The 18,258-nt window shown below is 50.1% G+C and overlaps 1 protein-coding gene across 2 annotated transcripts in view; it reads left to right on the top strand.

Annotated features, from left to right (window-relative positions):
• Positions 1–18,258, top strand: part of VPS26C (VPS26 endosomal protein sorting factor C) — a 39,010-nt gene that overhangs the window by 12,606 nt on the left and 8,146 nt on the right. Inside the window, exons 2-6 of one of the 2 annotated variants that reach the window (XM_054578299.1) lie at positions 4,421–4,540; positions 7,710–7,853; positions 9,004–9,153; positions 16,611–16,691; positions 17,578–17,652. In XM_054578299.1, coding sequence (XP_054434274.1) covers positions 7,713–7,853; positions 9,004–9,153; positions 16,611–16,691; positions 17,578–17,652 — 447 coding nt within the window. In that variant the 5' untranslated portion in view covers positions 4,421–4,540; positions 7,710–7,712. The remainder of the gene's footprint in view (positions 1–4,420; positions 4,541–7,709; positions 7,854–9,003; positions 9,154–16,610; positions 16,692–17,577; positions 17,653–18,258) is intronic. The other variant, XM_054578296.1, reaches the window with a different exon arrangement.

The raw sequence follows: 18,258 nt of genomic DNA, 5'->3' as shown, positions 1-18,258 counted from the left end.
GCCATTATTTACTAATGTCAGTTAACTACTTAGTGCATTTGATTCCCTCTCCGTAAGTGAAAGGGCAGCTCGCTCTTGACGTACAAGCTCTCCAGACCAAATGTGAAGTAAGGACCCAGGTGGTTCTCAGTGTTGCAGAAGTTAGGAAGGAGGGACTTGGTCAGATACGCAGAGGACTCCTGGGAACAGTGATGGCCGCTGCGGCTCGCCATGCGGTGGGAGTCATCAGAAGATGAAGACATTGAAGAGAGGATGCGTGAGATTGACTAGGCGGCTTTTATATCTCTGACAGGTGTGTTCAAGTCCAAAGAAAGAGATAACCCAGAGAAGTGTGACTTTCTGGCATAAAGTTGTGACCTCTTTTCCAAAGGAAACCGTCAGGCCCTTGGGCTATCGAAATTTAAGAGGCTTAGAATTCTGTATGTTTAAGTCTAGGCAGCACTCATTCTGGAGTTGATCTTATTTAAAAATTGATTTATTGTGTTAATAGTGAACCAGTTCAAAATTAGTGAGTTTGAACGTGGTCGCATCTACCCCTCCCCCCATCAAGGGTCTTTCCTATCAGGGAACCCACCCTATCAATTTCTTGTGATTTCTGCCAAAGATATTTTATGCTTATACAAGTAAGTATGTACAAGTGTTCTTTTTTCCACAAATGGTGTGATATGCTGCCTAAAAAAAATAGAACACATATATACTAATGTGAATGATCTCTAAGATATTGTTAAAGGGAGAAACCACTTAGGTTTCTTTTAGGCTGTTTACAATCTTCTGTTATTACAACAGTGTTACAGTAAGTAACTATGTTCATAAGTCATTTCCCATGCGCATGTATATATGTCTGAGGACAATTCCTAAGAGTGGAATTGCTGGGCCCTTGCGTTTATAAAATGTTTCTGGTGTTGCCAAATGGCCCTTCCGAGGTTATGGCATTCGAGACTCCGCTTCCCCGCCATGCATGAGCGCGCCTGTTGCCCCCTCCCAGCATAACAGGATCATGTTGTCTGATATCCGCTAATGTGATAGGTGGAAAATGGAGTTTACAGTAGTTTTAGTTATTTCTTATATGAAATTCTGTAAGGAAGAATTTCTGTGATGGTTCTTTTTTTCCTCCTCCTTTCCTCAGCTTTTCTTTCATTTTTCTCTCTTCCTATTGCCTAAGCAGTCCGTCATCTCTCAGCTCTCATAGCTCCGTTTTGAGTTTGTCCTTTATGAAAGCAGTTGCTTCATTACATTTAAAGACTCCGTGGTGGACCCTGCCTATGTGGGCCAGCTGGTTGCTGTGTCGCCCGCACACAGAAAGGGTGTGGGTCCTATCCCCGCTCAGGGCACAACGGAGGTTGCAGTGCAGCCCAGGTTGGAGCGTGTACGGGAGGCAACAGATGGATGTCTCTCTCACATCGACGTCTCTCTCTCTGTCTCTTTCTCTCCCTCCCTTCCCCTCTCTGAAATCAGGAAGTGTTTCCTCGGGTAAGGATTAAAAGAAAAATTCATGGTGAAGTTCATAGTCATTGTTTTCATCTGCTAGATGGTAACCCTTTTTTCTGAAGGGTCAGTCATTCGGTAAACTTTTGAGTGCTTGCTGTTGTGATCACCTGTGTCCTGGATTTTACATTCCAGGCACACAGATAACAAAATAGATTCGAACTTATTTTAGAAGGTGGGAAGTGCCACAGAGCAGAATCCAGGAGGGCTGAGACGGGTCCGTGGGGATGGGGGGGCGGTTTGAAAGAGGGGTGGTCAGGGAAGCCTCCCTATAGTGGTGTCATTTGAAGTCATATAGTGAAGTCATCTCCATGACTTCATGGAGATGAGGGAGCAAGTGGTAAAGAGGAATTATTTACGACACTTGTTGAAAGTCAGTGAGGCAGCCTTTATTCAAGGGGAACTGATGCGGTAGGCGTAGGGACCACTGCGTGGGGTCTTGCCGTTGGGAAGAGATTGGGCTCCACTGGGAGTAGAGCGTGGGCAAGTGGGAACGGACAGCCAAGGAGCAGGGTGGGCATCAGTGGATGGAAGATTACCGAGAGGAGGCGTTAGGGGTGGGGGGATTCTGGCTAAACCAGCCTGACAGGACTCTTGCTGAAGGTGGGCCGGATGCACAGACGCCATCTGGGAGCGGGGGTGGAGAGGAGGAACCTGATCGAAGGTGGTCAGATGTGGAGGATGACTACCCTGACTTAGCGGAATTCTCACCCAAATTGGGCACGGCAGAAATGAACATGAAAATTCAGGAACTGAGCCCCAGTAGAAAGAGAGTTCAGGGGAGGCTGAGTAGAGTTTGGTCAAGGAGACGCGGCCACAAGTCACATGGGTGTCGGGAGGAGGAGTGTCCAGGTGGCGGGAAGAGCACGTGCCACTGCCCCAGGCTGGACCGTGCAGGCAGGTTAAAGGGACACGGGGCGGGGGGGTAGCAGGGAGGGTGTGCCGGGTGCTGGGGCCTGGTAAGAGATGAGGTCCGATGGTCAGGAGGAAGGGCACCCTGCCTTTGTGGCCATGGGAACGAGGGGCCGGCGTTTGCCCTGAGTGAGAGGGAGCTCTGCAGCACCCCCGTAAGCAGGGGTGGTGCCATCCGCCTTGTGTGTGCGCCCTCGGCTGCTGGGGTTCCCTTCCTCCCCCTCTCATTTTTAAATCCATCACATGTCCTGTGTTTCTGCTGGTTCTGCTAATGTCGCCTTCTTGTAAGAGATGAATTTATTCCTAGAACAAGCCAGCTGAGGTTTTCTGTGTGATTTTCTTTCCTTTTTCTTGTGCAATAAGCAGCCAGGGGAGGCTCCCACAGCGCCGAGGGCTCCGTGCCTCTGCTGCCCCTTCCTGCATCCTGCGTCCCACGTCCCGCGTCCCACCTGGGTGCATCTGCGGGACTTGCGGCCCCTAGGGCCGGGCTGGTCCCTGCTGCCATGGGGCCTCGTCGTGGCTTTTCCCCTGTTGTGCCCACCCCTCCCCAGCCACCAGCCCATCTTCACTTTTTTAAGCAGCTCTTCGTCCTATTTCTTAGTAATAAACTGTCTCCTTCTCTGGAAGTGAGTTGGTTTTGTTTCTTGGTCTTTTGGGTGACTTCCAGGAAGCCAGAGGGCATGCTATTGATGTCACCATCTTCAAACCCAGAGTCCTCATTATGGGTTTGATATCCAGTTCCCAAGAACAAGAAAGAGAAAACCGGTGTCGTGTGGTAGTGGCCTTGCACATGTAGAGAAGCCGGAGTGAGAAAGCGTCTCTCACACCCGTACGGTGGTGGTTCATGCTGAGCATAGCCAGCTGGGCTGTAGAGGCCAGCGGTGACCAGGAGCCTTCAAGCGTCTTGTTCCAGCCTGACCTTTCGGTTTGTGGTTGAAGACGGCTGGTCAGGGCCTTTCTCTCGACTTGGCTCCTCCCGGGCAGAGCCGAGAGCTGACTCGCCGCAGGCTCCGTGGGGCGTGGTTCCCCTGAACGCGGCCCCTCGCAGAGGGGCCTGGTTTCGCAGTGCTGGGGGGCCCAGGCGCCCGTGCCGGCCTGCTGATGGGGGGCACGGGCCCAGGCCCTGTGAAGGGGAGAGCTGTGCCGTGCAAAGCACTGGGATCTGCCGCCTTGTGTCCTGCGCGCACGCACGTGTGGGTTCCACTCGCTCTCGTCTGTGTTTCTTAACCTTTCTCAAGTCAAGGGGCTCCTTGGTGACAGGCCGAAGCTATGGCCCCTCTCCCTAAGGAACAGCGCGCGTGGGCAGGATTTTGTGGTGTTTCTGGGGCTCACTGCCGTCCTTGAACCCGTGACTGGCCTCTCTTGGAGGTCATGGCCCTGAGGCAACGTGCCTCCATGTACTTCGCTGCGGGAAGTACTGCCACTCTCCAGAGCCGTAACCTTGCTTTCTCCTTGCTGAGAGTTGTAGGGACAAGCCTGTGGGGGAAGTTCTTGGGGTTTTCCTTAATTTTTAATTATTCAGGTTCATTCCATCCTCCTCTGCAAGGATTAAGCAAGAATTGTCCAGTATATAAGGCGGGCGGGGCAGGGGAGGGCACTGGGGGAAAAATGGGGGCAACTGTAAGTGAACAATAAAAACAATATTTTTTTGAAAAAGAATTGTCTGATATACCTAAAACTAATACAATGTTATAGATCAATTATATCTCAAATAAAAACAAGGAAAGATTGTTTGCTCATTATCTTGGGTTTTAACTTGCTGAAATATCTTCTCTTTCTAAATTTTTGGCTCCTTGGGCTATACTTGGACTAATTCAGTACCCTCTTGTTGGGAGGAATTGAATAGACCTGTCTATGGTTAGAATGCCTAATTTATCTATGAATATTTTATTAATTTTGTATTCTCTTCACTATATTCTTTCTTAATTAAAATCAAAGAATGACAGAAGAATCCCTTGGGTCATAAAATATTTACTCTGCTTACTTCCAAGGTACTTCACTGCTTTTTCCTTCTTATGCATAGAAATCAAGGAAGAGAAGCTTCTACTGATGTTGTGATTATAATACGCCAACCAGTGGTCAACCCAGATCCCGGTCCCAAGAGGTTAACTGAAAAACGTTCTAACAGAAGAACTTCCCTCAGGTGCTATTGTGGTGTTTAGTTGATAAAGTTTATGAGATTATTCTGTATCATTTTATTTCTGGGACATACTAGTAAAGTATGTTTTTTAAAATATACTGGTGGATTTAAATTTTTAAAAATTAGATTTCTGTTTCACTTGAGTTATAAAAAAAGTTAATAAAATTAATTTTACATTTAAAAGTTATTTCAGAGGAATTTTCATTTAATACACTCATGGGCTTTTTTTGCGTTAAGAACAAAATAAGTTCTGTTCCTTGAATTCTCTACTCCTTGAAATCTGCTTAAAATGGAGATGATCATGTTTTTCTTTTTATTCGTTTAAAGATTTTGTTTGTTTAGAGAGAGGGGAGGAGGGGGGGAGGGAGAGAAACATTAAATGAGAGAGAAAAAACATTGATTGGTTGCCTCTCTCATGTTCCCTAACTGGGGACCAAACCTGCAACCCAGGCATGTGCCCTGATGGGGAATCAAACTGGCGACCTTTTGGTTCATGGGATGGTGCCTAACCTCTTAACAGAGCAGCCAGTGGGGTTCTGTTGCTTGCTGCCTATAGGCAGAACTCTGGAGTCAGAAGTTCGGTGGAAAAGGGGAGGGGTTGTTTACTTATAGTCTATACAGTTTTGGAATAATGGCAGGTTTCTGCCTCAAAGCCCCACTCCCTTTAAAACACCCAAGGACAAATAATCCTGCCACCCTTTGCCAGGCCAGACCCATTCCAGAATGTACCTGAAACCCTTTTCGCACTTAAGGTACCGTCCTTGGGGGAACACAGGTGGCTGTAGTAGGCTCATCCAGGCTGCTTGGCCGGTTCCTGGTCACAGTTCGGCTCCAGGCGTCCCTCTCGAGTCTCCGTGCGCCTGGCTGGGCAGGGCCGCGGGGCACAGACAGTGCCTCCGTTGCTTTCCGTGGGGGTGGGGGTACCCGTCCGCTCCCTGGCCACGTGGCCTCCGGGGCCCACTGGTCTCGGGAACTCGCCGCTGCAGCTGACCCAGCTAGTGAGGGGAAGGGAGAAGACCGCATGCGTGTTCCCCGGCGTGTCCCATCTTAAAGACTTAGCCCAGAAACACACGTGCAATGGGAGCGTCCAGCGTTTCAACCGGCACGCGCGATGTCTGCCGTGCTTGTCAGCCAGTGTCTTTGACCTTCCTGCTGCCATCGTGCAGGAGGGGGCAGCGGTTCCCAGCTGCGCACAGCGGCACATCGTCTGTTTGCCCCGGCCAGGGCGTCATCTTGTTATATATGAGGTTTGGGACCTTTCCAGCCCAGACATTCTCCGTGCAGCCTGTGTCCCCAGCTGCGTTAATTGTTTCCTGCCCCTGGGGACGTGGAAGCCGCCCCAGCTCCAGTGTCAGTGCCAGGCTGCCTTTGGCACTTCCCATCTCCTCCCTGGGAGGCAGGCTTTTTTGCCCGCTGCAGCTTCGATCCCCTGCCTCGGAGTTTCTTCCCGCCTTCTCGTCCAGGGGGCAGCTTCTCATGCTGGGTTGGGGTTTCCCCCCTCTGCACTTCAGCAATCTAGCCTAACCAACCCTGTTAGGAACCCACTGAGTCACACTGATCAGGGCTGTTTGTTTTTGAATCTCAGGAGAGAGAGAAACATTGACGTGAGAAAGAGCTTTGATTGGTTGCCTCCCTTATGCACACAGACCAGGGATCATCCAGCCCATGCCTGAAGTGGGGATCAAACCCACAACCTAGGTGTGTGCCCTGACCAGAATCAAACCCGCAGCCTTTCAGTTACGGGATGACACTCCAGCCCACTGAGCCACACCAGCCAGGGCTGATTGTGTTTGTTTTTAGACTACAGGGCTTTGGGAAAGAAAAACAAAATACTTAGCACATTTCAGGGACATAGAATATTTCCTGCTCCCAAAACTTCATGTAAGATAAGGACTTGATGGAAGTTTTTTCACTAGAAGACTAGTGGAAATAAAGGGTAAACAGATTTAAACAGCAATAGGGACAGTTTTTTTAATGCTTTGATCTGCAGGCCATTTTCAAAAATTTATGTAAAATTTTTTTCCTTTTATTTATAGATTTCAGGGGGAGAGAGAGAAAGAGTAATTTGTTGTTCCACTTATTTATGCATTCTTTGGTTGATTCTTGTACGTGCCCTGACCAGGATTGATCCCGCAACACTGGCGTGTCGGGACGACGCTCTAACCAACTGAGCCACCTGGCCAGAGCCATGGAGGCCATTTTCAATTTTTTCTGGTCTTTCTTCCTTTCTTTTGGTTTAGTTGTCAACAATTTTCTGTCATATTACCATTTGGCAACAATCATGCTGCATTTCTGAAGGTCATTTAAGAAACTCGTTGTTTTGTGTTTATTGTACAGTCTCTTTCCGCTCTGGGTGATGCTATTTAATCTCCTCAGCTTCCTTTTCCTCTCAACTCACCCTCTCCCCAGAGGAAATTGAGACTATCAAATTCTGTGGTGACAGGAAGAAACTGCCATAAAGAAAGAATGTAGTTGATGTCCGTATTATCTTACTTGGTAATTATCTTTAGATAAATGAATAGATGATCCGTTGTGAAATCTTTCTTAAACGATTTATGAATCCGGGACATCTGGGCTTGAGCGTTTGCCAGCGGGAACCAGGACGTGGCCGGACCTGGAAGCTCTGCAGTGAGAAGGCCGCACCGCCTTCGCGCAGCAGGTCGGCAGCCTCAGACCTCGGCCCTAGGCGTGCTGGGCTGGCTGCTGTGTTCGGTGACTTAAGCACTCAAAAATGCGTGGCTGTTTTCGTCAGCGTACTTTAGAAACAACCTAGAGACAAAGGGTTCAATTTCGTTGCGCTCCTCCAGACGAGATCTTTACCATTCTGGTGGCTTTGACTCTGCCATTCGCCCCGGTCCTTGTCTTTGCCCTTTCGAAATCAGACATTTGCTAGAACTCTCCCAGCCAGGAATGAGGTTGTGTCTGGGAGGCTGAGGTGGGAGGAAGTTCCTTGCCCACAGCGTGTGTCCTGCCTGGGCTGTGATTATCAGTAGCCACCCCCACCCCGCCCTGGGCCCGCCCTTCTCACCCTGGCCTTCAGGTGTCTGGTCCCACACGAGCGCTCAATGAATGTCTGCATCTTAGAACAAATTGATTGTGAAGGAGGCTTCCTCTTGCTTCATGGTGCAGGAAGAGACATCCTAATTTGGCTGGTGGCTGTCCCCTCTCGTAGGAAATGCTCTCGGGTGTGGTGGTCATATGTGGAAAGGACTCTGTCCAGCACCAGGGCGTCTCTCTGACCGTGGAAGGAACTGTGAACCTCCAGCTCAGTGCCAAGAGTGTGGGTGTGTTCGAAGCTTTCTACAATTCGGTTAAGGTAAGAATGCTTGGGGTGCACGTTATTGGTTCATTATTCAAATGCTTGGGGTGGTTTTTACTTGCTTTACCTGGCTTTGTGATTGTTTGTTATTTTGCAAGTAGTGTAGTGATAGTTACACTTTTAATACTTACTAATCAAACGGAAAAGATGGATGTGTTGATTCTGAATAGATCCTGTTATTGAAAGTCCACTTGTGTTTATCCCCATTAGCGAGGATTAGGAGAGCCAGATGTGGCCTAATTCCAGCCTTGGCCAAGGCCAGTGCAGTCCCAGCAAGTTGGGCCTGTGGGTTCCGGCGGTCACCTCCTCGCTGCGGAGCAGCTGCCTTCCCTCCGGGTACGGCTGCTGGTGGACTGGACACTCGGCTAAGAGCAGTGGCCATTCTTTGTGTCACTTAGGGTAGAGGTCTGCGTTCCAGAATGGAACCCCTTTTTCTTTATTTCTAGTGCCCTTTCCCTGTGGGACATACTAACTCTAAGTTCTGAGGGAGAAAGAGTGAGGAGGAAAGGAGGGTTCATTAACAGTATTCCTGCCAGCGCCTTCCCGTGTTTCCTACAGTCTCCCGATTTCCCTTCGTAGGGAAAAGTAGCTCTCAGAGGTCGCTCTCAGAGACCCGCTTCAAGCACTGGCTTTTCTCAGTGACTCTGGGCTGCGGCTTAGAGCACCTCCCCTGAGAAAGGTGTCACGCTGCCTTTGGGCAGGTCCCAAGTGTAAGTCCTGTTGTCCTGCCCAGAGGCCCCGCACAGGAGCACGGGGGCTGGTGGCGTTCGAGCCCCGAGGAGTCGGTCTGCCTGGCCGACCGTCGAGCACGGGCGGGGCAGGAGGGCCTGGGAGTGGGCGGCAGCCCTCAGACAGCACCGTGACCGGGCCGCTTCTGTGCTTCATTCCAAAAACACAGCGCCAGCGGGGAGCCTGGCCGAGAGGCTTGGAGAGAGGAGGGGGGCCGCGGGCCTTGTGTGCGCCGAGCACCGAGGTGTGCCGGTGCCAGGGACCTGCCGGGCCCTCTGCTCCTCTCTCCAGAGCAGCGCCCGTCTGCCCCGACACCGGGACAGCCACCTTGAGGGTGCCCGTCAGGTAGACTGTGCGACACCAGGACTGGCAGGGGCTCTGACCCTTCGTGGGTGACTGAGTGGCTGTCTCTCTGCAGCCCATCCAGATTATCAACAGCACCATCGAAATGGTGAAGCCGGGGAAGTTCCCCAGCGGCAAGACTGAAATCCCGTTTGAATTCCCCCTGCACGGGAAGGGCAACAAAGTCCTGTATGAGACGTACCACGGAGTGTTTGTCAACATCCAGGTGAGTGTCCGAGTCCCACGCAGTTGCCTGGGCCGCTTTTTCCCGCTAAGCAGCCGTCCTTGCACTGCAAGTTACTCGACAGACCCAGACTTTAATCCTGTGTTCACTGCCATGATTGCTCGCGTGTACTCTGTCCAGTTCCCATTGTGCCCCGAGGAGCACGTTTCATGCCAGAGCTGCTTTGTCAGGAGCCCTGGGGGGCCCCTACTGTAACTTCTTAAACATCCCTTGTCTCTCGGCTCTGCCAGGCGGTGCGGACACTGTGAAGGGCGCTCTTATTGTCGGGCAACAATACACCCTCACTTCTGCCTGGCACCCGTGCTAACTTGTCTGTTTTTATTCATATAAATATCTCTTTGTCTAATGCCCAGAGGCGACTGCTTTAACATAGGCTTGTATTCTTTATTGAACAAACCTTGTAAACGAGGGGGCAGTGAATTTATGACTTCCTGTCCACCTCTGTGGTTCAGGATGTCTTTCACAGTCGCTATTGTTGTCTCGGGCGCAGCTTGGAGGCCTGAGTCAGAGAGGCAGAGAGCCTGTCCTTTATTCAGTGCAAAGAAAGGTACTTCTGTGATGTCAGCCTTGAGCGGCCCCCTTGCTGGATGAGATGACACACACTATTTTGTCTTACATAATGTGCAAGAGGACTGAAAGTTAGAAATTTTTTAATCTATTAATAAAGTTGTAGCTGATAATTTGATCTTTGTAAAGACCGTCCCCCTGCTTAATATAGAGCAGTTTTAAAATAAAAATCCTCCAAACACTTGGGAGAGTTAAACCAACGTGTATGTGAGTTTTATGAATTGCTTGAAGAAGCTGTCCAGGAGCACACGCAGTATATAATGTATCCTGTTGCAAAAGGTATCTTTCTGTGAAGAAGAAACACATCTCATCCTTTATTATCTGCACGCCCGTTTCCGATTGGAGCAGCGTATGTGCTAAAGGCTGTGGGAGCCCCCAGGAGGCTGCCTGGTACACATCCGACGGCCAGTGGGTGGACGCGAGTCCTCGACTAGCTTCCTGGGTTGGGCACACTTTCACCATGAACAAAAGTAAATGAAAAATGCCCTTTTAGCAAGACTGAAAATATGAATATTTCATTTTGAAAATTATTTTTATCCTCTTCCTGAGTTGGCATCAACGTGCTTTGCCCACACAGCTCTTTAATGCTGTTTATTTAATAATGTAAGTGTATGTTCACTAGAAACTGAGTAGAATAACATCGAATCTTCAGGGCCATACTTCTTGTTACCTTGTCCTATGTTTATCATTCTTGCTAAAGGATTAATGTGTTTAAAATAAAATTGGAAATTGCCTTCTTTTCCAAATATTACCAAGAAAGGCACACAGATCTACATACAAAACCATGACCCTGTGCCCCTGCACAGCTGTGTGGAGATTGGAAATGAGTTAAAACGCAAAGGAGAGTTGGCATGTGGTAACCTCCTGAGGAAGGCCAGTGATCAGTCACCCTGCTCCCCCTTGTTTCGGCCACCAGCTCTTACCATCCGAAGGCTGACCTCGGAGTGCTGCAGCTTGGAACCCTGCACCTCCCCAAACATGCCACAGGTTTCTAAAAACGAAGAGATTTCTTCTTAACCTCGTGTTTATAAGAGCTTATCACCCCTATACTTATCACCTAGGTTCAACATTTATTAGTATTTTGTCATTGTTGTTTCATTTGTACTTTTTCTGAATCTTTTCAAAGTTAGTTGACACTACATCTTGAAATACTCACATACCCCGAATATACTTTTCAGGTCCCTGTTCAGGCGCCAGCTGAGGGAGGGGGCAGGGCTCTGAATCCCGCAGAGGTCATCCCGGGGATTGTCACAGATGGGAGAAATAAAATGAGTCATCCCAGACACTTCTCTGTCTGCCAGGAGAGGGGCTGGCTCTTCCCTCCAGTGGAGAAGGCCCCGAGCCCCTGTGTCCAAAGGCTTTTATTGAAGGGGTTATCAGTGGGGCTAGGTAATAGGAATGTACCGGTGATCTCATTACATCAGTATGTTAATGTTCACAGAGAATAGATGATGTTTTGAAGAAAACAAATGGCAGGAACACACCGATTTCCATGGGTCCAAGAGAAGACGAGTAAACATGAGAGTGTAAACATAAGGGCGCCAAAGGGTTTAGGGTCAGGGTCTGTGAATAATGTAAATTTCCTTCCCAGCTTGAGCCGATTATCATAGCTTTTGAGGGCAAAACAAAGCATGCTTCAAGGAATTCACTTCTAGGCCTGATTTCCCTCGGGAACCGCCCGATCCTGTTTAGGGCTGTCTCCCGTGTTGTTTCAAGCCTGAGCCAGGCGGGAGGGGAGCAAGGCAGCCAGGAAATAAGGAGACTTCTTCCAGACAGAATGAGGACCCGGCCATATCAAAGCTGAGGGGTGAGGGTCTTTGTGCCCTTTATGTGTGTCCCCCAAGTTTTCCCCGGATGCCCATTGCGGCTGTGCCTGTCTTAGGTTACCCTTTCCATCGAGGGGTCTTACGCGCCATTGACCAGCCAGCCGTCCTCCAGGGCCAAGCAGGGCGATGTGAGGGAGGCAGGGGCTGTGTCCCTGCAGGGAGACAGGTTTTGTCTCCTCAGTGGCCTGTTTTCCCACGGCCTCCTTGCTCAGCTCCCACCTTGGGGCCCTCTCGTCTGTCGGCGAGGCTGCAGTTCCTGAAACCAGATGGGACGTTTCCCAACAATATCCATTTTCAAAAAATAGGCACATTCTCCTAATAATTACAGTTAACATTTTCACACCTATCAAAGTGAACAAAATTCTCAAATATCATCTAATTCCCAATTCATATTCAAATTCATCATTACTCCTTTGGAAAAATAGACTTCTTGAGATAAACTAGAATTATGGGCTTTTTTAATCACTTTTACTCATCATTCATTCTTTCTGTTTCTAGATGGGTCTTTTTCTAGCTACCTGGTTTTACAGGGGAGGGAGTGCCGCCCAGAGAAGACAGGGACCGCTAGTCACCCAGGCCGCCTCTGCCCAGGGGCACGGGCACCCGCCCTCTCTGGGCCGTTGCTCCCTGCACTTACTCTGGAGATTGACGAGGCGTTAACTTTGGATAGAAAGTGGTGGTGTTCGACCCTAATAACATCCTTCTCCAATTATACAGGTGCGAAGAAATTTCACACTTACACTTTGAATTGTGCTGCAGTGATATAGTGTAAATAGTAAAGATCATAAGACAGAATAAAGGATTTAACATGTAGCCAGTATCAAGCGCCCAGCCTACAGGGGCTGGGTCACTTGTTGCTTCCTGGCGGAAGGGTTTGCTGCTATCTGCTCTCCCTCTGCCACTCCATCCTGCGCGTTCCTGCTCAGCTTCGTCGTTGGGCAATGCGCGCAAGGGTCTCTTGGGGCCACCCCAGCAAGGCTTCATACCGTGACGCCCCTCAGAGCAGCACCAGCGTGTCTGCTGAGACTGTGTGTTCAGCGTTAACCCACAGAGATGCCAGTCGCCCTTTCTCGCAGTTTAAAAAATACCCTCTCCGGGATCTGCTTTCAGGCCATGGATGAGCATCCTCTTTCTTTGTGCCTGTTGATGTTGTGTTTGCTGATAGTCGAAAAAGATTGAACCTTGCCCCTTTCCTGGTGCTCTGCTCAGGGGTGGCCACCCCGACTCCCTCTGACTCCTGTCGCTCATACCCCCTGGGTCCCGCCTTCGTAATCGGGAACGATCATGGTAAAGTGGGAAGACCCAGAGCTTTGCAGCAGACCAATCTGAGCTCGAAGTGACAGCATCGTGTAAAGAAGCAGAGCGTGGGTTTTGGCAGCAGGAAGCTTACATTCAGATACCCCTCTGTGACCCCAGCAGCCTTTGCGACCTCTCCTCCTGGGGGATTAATGAGGTCTTGGCGTGACAAGCTTAGCAGAGTGCCTGGCATGAGCAGTGTGCCAAGTGTGTATTTGCTGAAAGACTGAATAAATGAATGAATGGTGACTCTCTTATTATATTTGTATTGTTAGAAGTGAAGCAGCGCCAGTTCCAAAAACAGCATCAGTGTTTCTTCTGTCTCCCCCTCTGTCCCCTCCCCCACGTACACACCAGCTGTTTTAGCTGAGGGGGAACCCAAGAAAACCCCCCAGAATTATGTGCTGGAGAGCAGGCCCCTTGCAGTACTTCCCCCGCGAAGTGAGTGTTCTAGGAACCTACCTGCATCAGTGGACCATCTGGCGGTGCTGGGAGAGGCTGCGTTCAGCTGCAGTGAATTTTCATGAAGATTCTATTGTCACAGTTGCCCATTGCATGATGGGTGATTAACGAGCACACCTGCCCACACTGCGCTGCGTGTTAGCAGTTTTTGTCCAAAAATGGCATGACCCCTGCAGCCCACCTCACCCCCCATTCACCTGATCTCACGCTCCAAATGACTGTTTTTGTTTACCCGGATGAAAAAAGGCCTTAAAGGGAAACATTTTGCCAGTGTGGAAGAAGTGAAACAAAAAATAGCAGAAGCACTAGAAGGTATCAAAATCGACAAGTTCAAAAACTTTTTAGAGCAGCAGAAAAAAACGTCTCAATGGGTGTATTGCATCAAATGGGGAGCACTTTGAGGGGAACTGAAGTTTAAACATTGAAAACTATATAGACAAGTTTTAATAAATTCCAGTGTTTCTTGGGTCCCCCCTCGTATTACTAATTATTGCTTTCACACTTAAACATTTGAGTGCCCAAAAGTTGATGCCTGTTATTCACACCTTTTTACTTGCAGGTGATAGGAATCCAACTCAAGCTGACTTAGACAAAAAAGGGATATTGGATCACAGAACTAGCAACTCCGGGGAGCGTCTAGGCCAGGCTGGATGCCAGATGTGCTTCGGGCCCTGCCCTGTTGCCAGGCAGGCCAGCCCTTGCGTCACACAGCTGGCTGCCAGCAGGCAGCTGCAGGCTCACAGTCTACCCTGTCGGCAGCCTCAGCGATGGTCCTGCCTTGCTGGTCACTTCTGCACCCAGGCTGACTCCCCAGTCAGCACCACCCAATCCCTGAGACTAAAAATGAGGAAGGCGATGTTCCCGTTTGGAAAAGAATTAGGAACACCAGGCAAGCCACAACAAAATACACATTGCCCATTCTAAACAGCGTGTGGGGTGTACAGGAGGGGTGAGGTACGTACATGTAGGCAGGCATGCATATGTATGTCATACGTGCACATGTGAGGTCTGTCCAGAGGGTGTCCAGCCATGTAATAGGAACAATAGAGACATTTATTGAAGAAGATACAACATACAGGAAACATTGTACATGGGACAATGACGCCTCAGTCCCCTTCAAAGTAGGCGCCTTGGGACCTCACACACTTGTCCCAATCACCATCAGGTGTCCCGTCGTATTTTCCTGAATCTCATCGATGATCTGAAATCTCTTCTTTCAAAGATGGATATAGTTTTGGGAAAACCCTGAAGTCATAGGGCACCAAATCTGGGCCATTGAGGGGCTGAGTAACCTGGGTGATTTGATGTTTTGTCAAAAAACTACATGAGACATGATGCATGAGTGGGCGTGTTGTCCTGGTGAAGCTGCCAATCACCAGTTGCCCACAGCTGCAGCCTCTGAATCATCTGAATAGTTTCCATAGAGGAATGTTCAAGCTTCAAGCAAAATTGGATGCAGATTTGTTGCTGTACTCGCTCAGTCATTTTGAATGAGACGGCCACACAGTGCACATGCTCACTCAGCAGCATCTACTGCCCCCACTGACTAGTACAGTGAAGTTGTCATTGTTCACACATGCGCATTCCAGTCCACTCTCCTTGGCTGCCAGGTTACATCAATGTCACGCAAACATTCTTGTTATATCCACAGTGGCTAGATTTTTTCCAGACCTTGTTTAGTACCAACCCTCACTGAACTTGTCTGGTTGGGAGACCGGGTTGAAGTCTCAATACAAAATATATATAAATGACCCTTTTTATCTTTGTATCCCTAGCACTTAGCACAGTGCCTGGCATTTAGTAGATAATCAAGAATATTTATCCAGTTGCATTAAAAAAGTCTGTAAGGTGGTATATTGCCACTTGAACTTTTCTAAGTAGAGGATCCTTTTAATGATACATATACACTATTATAAAACTTAAAAAAAGGAAAAATTTAAAAAGATTCTTTAAAAAAAGTAAGTTTTACTCTCCCAGTAGTGCCTTAAATGAAAAATAACCTCTTGTTGCACGTGGATGGCTTGTCCCCAGTCCTGTAGCTGCTTGAGTTAACTGCACACACCTCCACAAGCTAACAGAATTCTAAAGCTCTTCCTGGATGATTCACACAGCAGGTAACATTAAACAGGGGGCTCAGGACTTTTTTTTCAGATGAGCATTGAGGCAGTTGTCATGTCACATCATGGTGTCTCAGCCCCCAGACTGGGAGGTAGAGACAGTGCCAGGCCTGCGCGGCGCCTGCAGCGAGAGGCCAGCTCGCAGCGGGGCTGTTCCTAGGGGGACAGGGCCCATCTGCAGCAGGCACAGTGCCGTGGCCGGTGCAGGGAAACAGCAGGGCCCCAGAGGAGCTGGACACGGATGGACGGGAAGAGCCCAGGGCGTGCTCTGTCCGCTCCTCCCGTTGGGAGCAGGTGGTTCCATCAGATGAGTAAGATCTGCCAGGAGCCAACCGACCTGGAAGCTGATGGATATGAGGGGCTCCTTTCCCTCTTTTCTTTTGTAGGTGTTTGAATTTTCCAAAATAAAAATTGAGAAAGACTTTCCCGTCTTTATCCCTCTTTTAGGTTAAAATGTATAATGAGCTAGATTGAAGGTGCCCTAGAGTCCTGGGGGTTTGTTCACAGTTGCTCCTTAGGCCTTCTCGTCAGTTAACGAGCCGCTCCGGGCCAGGGTGACACTGATCTTGCTGTGTCAGCGAATGCGCGCTGTGCTCTGAGCTCTCAGCGCGGGCAGCGGTGCCCAGCAGCTCGCGGTCCGTGCGGTGCTGGCTGGTCCAGCTTCCCGGCCCTGCGGCAAGGCATCCTCACCTTCTGCAAACAGCAGCCGTGTGCGGGAGCTACTGCACTGGGCCCTGCCCTCAGTGCGCATGTCCTCTCTCCTCCCTGAGGGTGGGCGTTCTATGCCCATTTCACAGAGCAGGAGTCTGCCGCGCAGAGAAGTTGTGTTCCTTGTCTCGGCTCACACAGAAGGATGGATGACAGGATGCGAACTAGCTTCTACTGCTCGGCGCCTGTGTCTTCCGCTCCGCCACTCTGGCCTTTCCCTGTGCCCAGGGAGGGCTCTGCCCTGGGTTCCAGGGGGCCCACCCACACACACAGGCTGAGGAGTGACCGTAACACATTTTCTTAAATATAGAAATGGCTTTATTTTGACCGCTAACTCCCATCACTATGTATATTGATTTCATATACACACTAGACTTTTTCTAAAATACTGACTTGTCTCTTTGACTCTAGTTCCAAGATGAGAGCAAATAACACAGTATTTCCTTCTCCCGCTTTCCCCCAGTACACCCTGCGCTGCGACATGAAGCGGTCTCTGCTGGCCAAGGACTTGACGAAGACCTGCGAGTTCATCGTCCACTCCGCTGTAAGCTGTCCTTGGGCCCCGGGGCTCAACAGTAGGAAACTTGTCCCTCAGAGATGGCCTGGCCTGGCACCGAGCAGTCAGGGCCTTGTGTTCCTGGCATACTCCGCAACGACGTACAGGGACAGGAGGGGCACCCGAGAGCAGGGTGGGTGCCCCTCCTAACAGCCTCTGTTGATATTTTGCAGTGATGTAATGTTCTTAAAAAATTCCTTTCACATGTCAGTGTAGGAAACTGGATCCTCCTCCCCAACACCCTCTGCCCTGGCAACTCTGTGTAAATTCCTGGGAGTTCTCTGCAGTCTGGCCGTGCTACGCCTTGGTCATGCAGAACCTTGTGCTGACGGGCCACGTCTGCACTCAGCGTGACACACGGTGGCAGATGCTCACATCCCAGCCCTGGATGCCCTGGGGTGTCTTGGGCCGCCCCAGCCCTCCCACGGCGGCGCTGCCCCTCGCCCGAGCAAACCACTGCCCTCAGCTGAGGGGTGGGGCCCACGACAGCCGCAGCTACGGTGGGGTCAGTGTGTGGCGAATACTCTGGCAGTAGCTCTGCTTCTGAAAGTTTAAAGTCTTTCCCAATAATACCACTCCAATTCTTAAGTCTACTTTTTAAACTCCAGACCTTCAAGAGACCTCAGAGATTAAGAAGGCTGACCCCTCCTTTTACAGATACGGAAACTTAGCGGGACGAATCACCTGGACGTAGACACAAAGGCGTTTTTGGTGGCACTGTGTCTGGAGCCCAAGTGTGCTGCCTCTCAGGGCCGGGCTCCCCCTGGCTCATGGCGCGCGCCCCCACCTCCTTTAAGAAGGGGGCGCGGGGAGAGTCTGAAGGGAGGGCTCTTGGCCCGCAGCCAGCTGATTGTGGCTTTCTCTCCTGTCTCAGCCTCAGAAGGGGAAGCTGACCCCAAGTCCCGTGGACTTCACGATCACGCCTGAGACCTTGCAGAATGTCAAAGAGGTACTGCACTCCCCACGCGCAGGCCACCTGGCGCGCTTCTCAGTGGCCCGGTCCTCGCACAGACTGTCGCCTGCCTGCCCTTTATTTGGGTATCAAGAGGAAACTCCTGATTATCGTCTTACTCAAAATAGTCTGTATTTTCTGTTTTGATTTCTTTTGAAACTCAGTACCTACTTGGAAGACTAGTGCTTTTGAAAAGTTTCTCAGGATGTATGTTCATCATTTCTTAGATCTTCTCTCCATTTTGCGCTGTGGTCAGAGACTCTCTTCCTGAGCTGCGGTCCCCACCACTGCCTGTGCCAGTGGCTGCTGCCTGCGCTTGGCCACCTGTCTCTTGCCATCCATGGACATGGCTTTTCCTTCTCACTCCCAGCCCACAGTCTGCTCTCTGGACACTTTTGACCAGTCGGGTCAAAGGCAAGCTTGGGATTGGGCCACATGAGTGACGCTGGCCTCGTCCCTCGGAGCCACAGCCGAGGCAGGGCCGTTCTGTTGGCAGCCAGCCTTTCGGGGAGTCTGTCACCCGTCCTGCCTTGCCCAGTGGGCCAGTCCAGCGCCCCCTGCAGGGCTCCACTCCACCTTGAGGACTCCCCGGCCATGTGATTA

This window comes from Pteronotus mesoamericanus, unplaced genomic scaffold (assembly GCF_021234165.1).
Source record: "Pteronotus mesoamericanus isolate MK-2021 breed Mesoamerican mustached bat unplaced genomic scaffold, CSHL_Meso_final contig_116, whole genome shotgun sequence".
Taxonomy (NCBI): Eukaryota; Metazoa; Chordata; class Mammalia; order Chiroptera; family Mormoopidae; genus Pteronotus; species Pteronotus mesoamericanus.
Note: the sequence above shows the minus strand (reverse complement) of the source record. Positions and strands in the feature narration are given on the sequence as shown.